This window comes from Nicotiana sylvestris, chromosome 7 (assembly GCF_000393655.2).
Source record: "Nicotiana sylvestris chromosome 7, ASM39365v2, whole genome shotgun sequence".
Lineage (NCBI taxonomy): Eukaryota > Viridiplantae > Streptophyta > Magnoliopsida > Solanales > Solanaceae > Nicotiana > Nicotiana sylvestris.
In genome coordinates this window covers 79,983,991-79,993,385 of record NC_091063.1, presented here as the reverse complement: position 1 = coordinate 79,993,385, position 9,395 = coordinate 79,983,991, and the positions used below count along the sequence as shown (strand labels likewise).

The window sequence follows — 9,395 nt, the reverse complement described above, 5'->3', positions numbered from 1 at the left end:
TATTTAATTCTGCAAATTGGTTTATCTTCCGCAATTTAGGCTTACCTAGTCGTAGAGACTAGGTGTCATTTGATGGTTCACGGAGGGCGAACTAGGGTCGTGACACATGGATTTGATAGAAATAATAAAATTAAACATAAAGACCATATTACAATTGGTGATTCTTTCTACATTAGAAAGAAAAATCCAATTAAGAAAATGTGATCTATTATATTAAAATTGTTTTGGTTTTTACGAAGTTTTTATTTTTTAGAATTGAGAAATGCCAAGATCGGAATTGTTTGCTTAGTTATCCTAATGTTGGAGGATTGGAGACAACTTAATTCTATATGATTCACCATAATTTTATATCTATTGACCAGTGCATCTCGAGGCGACACGACCAAAAAAATCTCAAACGACATTCTATTATTATTTATGTATTTGTTAAATACTAGAAGTTCTTATAAGGTATGAGCCACGTGTTTATAAATCAAAATTGGTCAAAAACTACTCTGAATTAATTCTCAAGTTCGAATTTATGACTTTTCAGCTAATAATAAGCATATTTTTACTATTTAATTTTCACATTTATTTTTTGTATCTTGATTCTTGTATTACCTTGTCCCTCCCCTACCCCCTCCCAAAAAAAAAAACCTCATCTCGTCCTCCCTTCCTATTGTTTTAATCATTTTGACATAAAAAGTAGTTGCTTTTAATACTTCTATCTAACAACATAAATAATAATCCCTTCAGTCCGCTTTAATTGATTGTTTAGTCTTTTTGTGGTCCACAATATTTAACTTTTTCAGATATCAAGAAGAAATTAATGTTTTTTCCAAAATTGCCCTTGAAGTAAAGAGTCTTGGAATATATGTTATATTTTTATTGAATAAATTAAAGAGATAATAAAGGTTAATTTAGTCAATTTAATTATTAATTAATGTTAAAAGGTAAATTTCTTAGTATGTGTGAAAATATCCAAAAATAAATAAATTAAAGTTGACCGGAGGGAGTAGTATTTATTATGAGCAATTTATGTAAAATACCCATTGAGCTTAAAATAATTACTCTTTCCTACACATTTGAAAACTATTTATAATATATACCTACCAAATTAAAACTAATTACCCATACGCGTCCATCCCAACTTTTTTTACTCATATGGCTTAGCTTAGCTTGATTTGGCTTGGCTTGATTTCACTTGGTTGTGGCTTGGCTTGGTATGACTTGAATTGGCTTGTCATGTTTCTCTTTTACACGCCCCTTAAGAAATATTAATTAGGAAAGGGATTGGATTATTCTACCCTTATTTATGTCTTAAGGTATAATCTCTCTTCATTAAATATTTATTCTATTTATGTGTTATCTCCATCTTCAAGAACAAGTATTACTAAGGGTAAAAAAAGGAAAAAAGAAATCAATTTTGTCTTGAACTTCTAAAATGACAAATAATTTGAAACAACTATTTTTAGTAATCACGACTATTAATATGAGACAGAGGGAGTAGTAACTTAGCTTGACTTCATTTGGCTGGATATTTAAAAAAAAAAAAGGTAGGCCGTAGGGGAGAAAAGTGATGGGCAGGGTCGGGTAAATATTCCCTCATGCATGGATATTTGCGTGAAAATGGCGTGGGATAGCCACTATTTAAGGTGGTATTTATTTTTTATCCAGTAATTCTACTTGAGCAAAAATAGCCACTACTCTATTAAAATTAATATGAAAAAATATTTTTACCCTTTCTTCCATAGAACCGGAGCCTCGACAATGGCTGTTTAGAGTTTGTTTGTTCTGTTTCAAAGGAGGATTGTTGTGTCGCTAATGGCTTTCCGTCTCGTAGGGTAAGTTGGTTTCAGCCTAACTTTTGGTTTATCCTAAGGCTTGTTTGATCTCTGTCTCAATTTTTGGGGGATTTTTAAATTTTTGGTTTGGGTAGAAGACAAATGGCTGCTGGTGCTGGTAGGGCTTTGCTTGGAGCACTAACAACACAAATCAAGTTCAAAAGTTAAAGACATGTAGTTCTGAAGTCCTAAGCTTAGAGTTCCAAGTTTAAAAGTTCAAAAGTTCATAAGTTAAGGAGAATAGGTCCTGAACTTACAGTTACAAGTTCAAAAGTTAAGGATAATAGGTCATGAACTTATAGTTACAAGTTCAAAAGTTAAGAACAATAGGTCCTGAAGTCGTGAACTTAGACTAACAAGCTCAAAAGTTAAGTACAATAGGTCCTAAACTTAGGCTAAGAAGCCCAAAAGTTAAGGACAATAGGTACTGAACTTACAGTTACAAGTTCAAAAGTTAAGGATAATAGGTCCTGAAGTCCTGAACTTAGACTAACAAGCTCAAAAGTTAAGGACAATAGATCCTGAACTTAGGCTAAGAAGCCCAAAAGTTAAGGACAATATGTCCTGAACTTAGACTAACAAGCTCAAAAGTTAAGGAAACTTGGTCCTGAACTTACAGTTACAAGTTCAAAAGTTAAGGACATGTAGTCCTAATGTCTCAAAGTTAAGTTCAAAAGTTAAGGACATATAGTCCTGAAGTCCTGAACTTAGGGTTACAAATTCAAAAGTTAAGGACATGTAGTCCTGATGTCCTGAAATTAAGTTCAAAAGTTAAGGACATGAGCAGAAGGGTATTTTCGTCCGAACAATTATAGTTTATTAAAACAGTGGCTAAAGACTAAAGACATTTTAAATAGTGGCTTAAAAGTAAATACATGTGTTATTAATGGCTAACCGTACACTTTCCCCGATATTTGCTAAACTTCCCCATTTATTTATTATATTAATTTCAACACTTGATGTTTGTTAACTAGTTGATATTTATATAGCTCTTTTGAATCAATTAAGTTCGAAAAATTCTATTTATGGAGTATTCATTATAGTAAACTCCATAATAATTGGAATTATACAAAAAGAAAGGGAAAAAAAGAAAGAAAAGGCATGTGGCAATTTGTTTGCATTCCCACAACATATAGCTAATTTTTTTTTCGTTAACCCTCCATACTCTCCATTATTTGAAATAGAACTCGTTATTTTCAATAAAATTAGACATCAAGATTTTTTAATCGTCCAATCCACGGAAACTTTGGCCACCACCAAAACCTTGTCCACCACCAAAACCTATATCGCCGATTTGACCCCCGATGCCTCCGCCGCCGCCTCCTCCGATGGTGACTGATCCATCTCTGCCAATGCTTCCGCCTATCCCAATGCCTCCACCGCCGCCAATTGACCCAACTCCAGGTACAGTTATTGAACCCCCACCACCAATACCTCCTCCAATGTCTATACCGTCAGGACCAACATGTGCTCCACCGCCGCCTCCGCCGCCAAATCCGCCGGTAACTTGTGGAATATTATCCGGAAAACCTAAACCGATAAGCTTTCGAGCAGAAGTTGTATATATTAGAGTTCCCAAAATCAACAAAATCATGAAATTTGAAGCCATCTTGGGACGCGTTACTATAAATTGAAAGAATTAACTCTTTTGTGAGCTAAAGAAGATCCTGCGTTCTAAATTTAGTGATCAACTTAGCTGCATACAGTAGTAGGTTTAACAAATTACTTTTATGAACATGTTGCAGTAATGACCAAGTATGGAGAAATATATAGTACAGTACCGAATTTATAACAAAATGAGTTCAATTTATGGATGTATCGAGTATGCAACTGCAGATTAAAGGAGGAAGACGAAACGGAAAATTTTCACCATTAATTGCATGTATAATAAATACTAGAGATTTTGCATTAAAATTAGATGATGTAACAGACCACTTTATTAAGGATGCATTAATGGATTGTAGCACGTTTCAGATTCTTGATTTACTGGGTGTTGTTTGGTTATCCTTTTACATGCTTGGAGATCAAAAAATTGAAAACAAATTACAAGAATCTGATCTGATAGAAGAATATATCGCTATGAGATTATAGTGCAACTTACATAATTTGCAAACTTTGTTCCCCTCATGTTGAGAAGTATGAAATATTCTGTGAATATATTAATTAGTACTAGTATTTCAAGAGGCATGAGCATAAGGCGAGGCGTAAGGCATATGCCTCGAGGCTTACGCCCCATGAATATTTAATTTTTAATATTTTATAAAACAATATTATTATAGTAAATATTTTTAAATAGGTAAAATTGTATAAAAATAGAAGAAACCTATAAATATATATATATGCTCCATCCTCACAAAAAAGCTAGTTAAAACAATCCATTAAACGCAAGTTACAAGCAGGGGCAGATTTACATGTAAAATTTGGGTGCTTAACCTTAATTTAAAGTTGGTATAATTCCATAGAAAACTTAAGAAAGCACCCACGAAACAGAAATAGTGATGCTGAGTGCTTTGGTTAAGGAAGGGTGCTGAAAATTTAATGTTGGTGAGGGGGTGGGAGTTCGAAACTCAATCCTACCGCAACAATTGTAACCAGACAAAGTATTTCTTTTTCTTATATTTAGGTACTTTTTTTATTTATTTAAAATATTTCCCTTAATTAGGTCTTTTTTTTTTCAAGCACAATTTCTTAACCCAATACTACCTTTTTTAATTTTTTGTTGTTGATCTTTGTTTTTAGCCTTTTTTTTGGTACTTTACCTAATTCTCTATAGCAAAGGAAAAAATATATATTCTTTACAGTGTCCAGAATATTAAAATATGAGTTTTCTCCTTAACTTTTTTAACTATCGTATTTAAATAGTTGTATATTTATATAATTTGTACTAACTTTATATAAAAGATTAAAGCACTCACGAATCCAAAATCCTAGATTCGCCACTAGTAACAAGCACAAGTAACTTGAGTTGAAAAGAATAAAGTTTTCTACTTTGATGAACAAAAAGGTTGACTAACATGGAATTTGATGAACTTGCTGCTATGGAGGAGAATGAGTTTTCTTTGTATTTACAAATAAGAAATAATTGTTCGTTGCTTTTGGAAGATAGTAGTAGATTAACGAACAAGATAAAGAATTAAAAAACCCCTAAATTAGGGCTTCTAGCAATAAAAAAAAAGAGGTCTTGACTTTTACATTTAATGTTTCAGTTCATTTTTAAAACTTTTGAGTACTTACAACGTCCCGGCGTACGCCCCGAAATGTTGGGCGATGCTTCTTGAGACTTTCGCCTCATAGCATTTTTGGTGTGCTTCGGCCCAGGGCTAGCCTCGCAAACGCTTTAAAACACTGATTAGTACTACTACCAATTGTTAATTTGAGTCTTGGATTGGACTTTGGGAGAACTACTCAAACGATGCATTTTATCTTTTTTACTAGGTCTATTCAACACGAACTTAAATTGACCGGGCAATAAACTTCAAATAGCATACGATTAAAAGAAAATTTGTATTAGTTAGTAATATTTGGCCAAAGAGGTTTTTGAAAAAAGAGAATATGAAAGGATGTCTGCATGTAGGTTGTTCACATTTTGGTGATACGTTCTCATTTGTTTCTTTCTTTTGAATCAGGAATATGATACATGCTGAATATAAGCTTAAGAGTCTTTCGAAAATAACCTTTTTGACTTTTTGAAGGTAGGGATAAATGTATATAGGTGAAATCAGGGGCAAAGTTTTTCCCGATTCCCCGATGAAGGAACAAAGGGGAAGCGTGACTCGAAGTGATTATAATAAAGGCCCAAGAGCCCCTCGTATTAAAATCCGGGAGGAATGAACAATGCATCTGAGATCAGACATAGTGAAATGACAGACCCGGGCCAAGTATAGCTTCTGGACCTTGGGGGACGCGATGAACGGTTACGCGTGATGAGCAAGGGGCTGTAATATTCGCCCTCAACCGATATTACGGCGCGAACCCCTTTCAGTATCAACTGTAGATCAACATTTATCCGAAAAAGAAGATTTTTACCTTTTTTAGACTTGTACTAGGACTGAAATTCCTCTACTATATAAAGGAGAATGTTTTCTTTATTCTAACACATTGTGACATGAAAATCAAAGCAATAAAAGTTTACTTTTGTCTTCTAACTATTGTTAAACGCATTACACATTTGCTCTTTTCTTCACTCGCGACCGAGCTTGTACCGATAGTCCAATCGAGGACGAATTCTACTGTTCAGTCTAAAATCAGGCTTGGTCACTACATTGCGATTGGTTTGATCATTTATTTATCTTTAACTCATTTACTTGTTATTGATCGCGCCCAACAATGCCTTATAAAAAGGACAATGCGGTCGTTGCAAATATAATCCGGTTTACAAGTCCGGAGTCGAATCCCACAGAGAACTAGGCTTAGCTACAGCTATTCACTATCACCAAGAAGACAAGCTTGAACAGTTCCTAACTTATAAATATTTAGATTCTTGTGTTTAACTAATTGATTAACAAATTAAAATAATAAATTAACAACTAAAGATACTAAGAGTTAGAGACAAGATTAAGGAGGTCTAGAGTTATGATTTCCCCATTTGTCGGAATCCTTCCCGCTATGTCTTCTATAATTTTGCCTAAGTATTCTCTACTGATCATGAGCACTCTTATTACCGTAAATCTCTCCCGAGTAATCACGACAATTTACTAGACGCACTCTCCCGAGCTACGCTAGCTGGCTTTTGATACAGCTCACTTCAGATCGCACCCAAGGCTTCGTTATCCCTAATCCCGCCTTTAAACCCTCGGTTATTGATCCCTCATATACTCTGGGAGTGGTGTTGTTCAACAATTACCTAAATATGCACTCTCTCCCGAGTTATGCACACTAAATAGGCACAGCTAATTGAGAGCTCTTCAATTAACTACAATAAGAACGTAGTTGAACAAATAGAGATTATACTACGGCTCAATTATATAAAAACATAACAAGAATTTATCCTACAAAAGGTTCTATCAAAACTCTAGATATCAATTTAGCTATTCATAATAGTATGTAAAACTACAATACTAAAAGTCATAACCAACAATAAAAAATAGGAAGAGAAAAGAAAAAACTTGTAGAAGAATTCCCAAGCCTTGCTCCTATTGTGTCTCTGCCTCAGGTCAAATCTATGTCAAAAATATGTCCTCCAATTCTTGGCCGGCTTCCTTGGTTTAATATAGGGTTTAAGGCTTAAAATCCCGTGTTTTGCACTTTGGTCCCTGAAATTTACGCATCATGTCGCGGTTCCACCACGGTCGCGCCGGAACCGCGTCCAAACACCCTCTCAGATTCTTCAGTTGTCCGAGACTGCCCTCTGCTGCGGTTCTTCCGCGGTCGCGATATTTGACCCTGTTCCGTTTGGAATTTGAAAATATGTAAAACATGAAAGTTGTAGCCCTTTCAGTTAGCTTTCCAACTATATGTTGTTGATATCAAATGGAGTTTGGAGTAAAACGTTATGTCTATTTTACTAGACAGTGCGCAATATACCTCTTCGAGTTTTCGTTTTGTTGTTTTATCATCCGTTGATCCCCGAACGCGATCACGGCTTAATTCCTTGAGCTATTACTCAGACTTCAAAGCTCCAAACCACTTAAATTCATTACATAACATCTATATAGCTCGGAATCACACCTACAAGGCATAAAACACACAATTAGTGCAAAACACTAGCGATTAAAGCGCAAACTCAACTAAAGTGCAGTAAATTAGAGTGTAATAATCGACTAAAATACGTAATTATAGCCTATCATCAACACCCCACACTTAAACCATTGCTCGTCCTCGAGCAATCAAACTACACTTTTTTTTATAGACACGACCTTTTTAAACAATTCTCCTAACTCATCACACCAAGAGTATTTAAAATAGACTAAACACAAAAGCGTAACATCTTCACCTCAAGATTTGACTCATAAGTACCACGCATTATTCACAATTCACCTACTTACTCTAACATAGAGGTCACTGACATTACCTTTCCTTCATGAATCAAGTGCCCTCACACAACAAAAGAGAGTAGTTCCACACAATAAAATTTAAGAACACTTAGGAACTCAAGATAGAAAGAATTCACTCACTCTCAGAAATAACATTCATATGCCACAAAAGATGCACCATAAGCTTGCCCGTAGTGTACTACTCTACTAATGGAGCTCATTCAATCTAGGATCAATTAGGACTTTATCTGGTTGTAATGTAGGCTACGGGACAGGTAGGATACATTTAGATATAAGAGTGACTACAACTCCCTTAGCACTTTAATACATATACTTTAACATTCAAACCCCATACTTATGTCAAGCCAAACTCCACCTTCACATCAATATACATCAACTCCCAAATTATTTAAGCACAATTATATCAAGAGTCACCACTATCAAAGAATATTTTTTTTCATAACAATACAACTATATTATTATTTTTTTCATTCTTTTCTTTTTCAATTCAAGTGGCTCTTGCTTTTCAAATCAATGCACCCTTTCTCCTTATTTCATTAGTTCCACTCAAAAGCCAAACCAACCACCCCACACTTTAACTTTTACAAAGTTCACAAACAATTCAAGTGCTCATGAGAGGTTACAATGGTTCAAATAGATGGTTAATTCAAACAAATGGGTAAGACTTGTAATGTGATTGCCAAAGAAATAAGATTATAGGCTCAAAGGGGTTAACTACGATAAATAACAATTAGGTGGGTAAAATATACATATCTGGCTCAACAAAGAAATGCCTATATCACTTCCTAGACTGAATAAAACTACTATTTCGCTTCGCAAACACACAGGGCAAGTTCTAGGCATCAAATGCAATGCACAAAATACAACAACCCTCACGCACGCATGGCACATGACTGACTCACTCAAGATTGGAGCATCAAGACACTCTAGTCAAAGCAGTTAAGCAAAGTTAAGATCATACAATTTAAGGTACTTCTACAAGAGTCAAAAACTGAGCCTAAGAGTCACAACCAAAGTACTCACTATTCTCAAGGCATAACAAAGTCAAGAGATATTGCTTCAATTCAATTCATCTCACACTGGCTCTTATTCCTAAAAAGAAATAAAACTAACTACACCCGGTTCAAACAAAACCCTTGGAAAAGAACTGTGGTTTAAAGAAAAATCAAGGGGTAATTATTACACCACCTAACAAAATAAAATCTTTTTGTACTTTTTTTTAGACTTAAATCCCTCAAGAAAATTGTCTAATAGATCCATCGTCGGGAAAAGTCCAATCTTTTTTATTAAAAGAAAAATTGTTCAATTAAACTAACACAACTAAAATATCATAGAAAGTCCCCCAGACAATCTTCTCACCCCACACTTAAAATTGTGCATTGTCCCCAATGCACACCATAACTAATAAAAAGGGTAAAAGAGACTCCTTGGTAGGCCAAAGGCCGAAGCACTAACAGCTCATGGGATACTCAGACTTCTCCCAAGCTTGGTCCTTCGTGCGGGTACCTCACACTTAGTTCCAACCATTTGGTTTGTTATTGTATCCTTCCAATACCTTTGCTTTCCATGCTCCTATAAA

The 9,395-nt window shown here is 34.8% G+C and overlaps 1 protein-coding gene across 1 annotated transcript; it reads right to left on the bottom strand.

The window, feature by feature from the left end:
- Positions 1-3,045: 3,045 nt before the first annotated feature.
- LOC104218129 (glycine-rich cell wall structural protein 2-like) lies at positions 3,046-3,432 on the bottom strand. The gene has a single exon (XM_009768533.1). It carries the CDS (start codon positions 3,430-3,432, stop codon positions 3,046-3,048), a length of 387 nt encoding a protein of 128 aa, XP_009766835.1.
- Between the last annotated feature and the right edge of the window lie 5,963 nt (positions 3,433-9,395).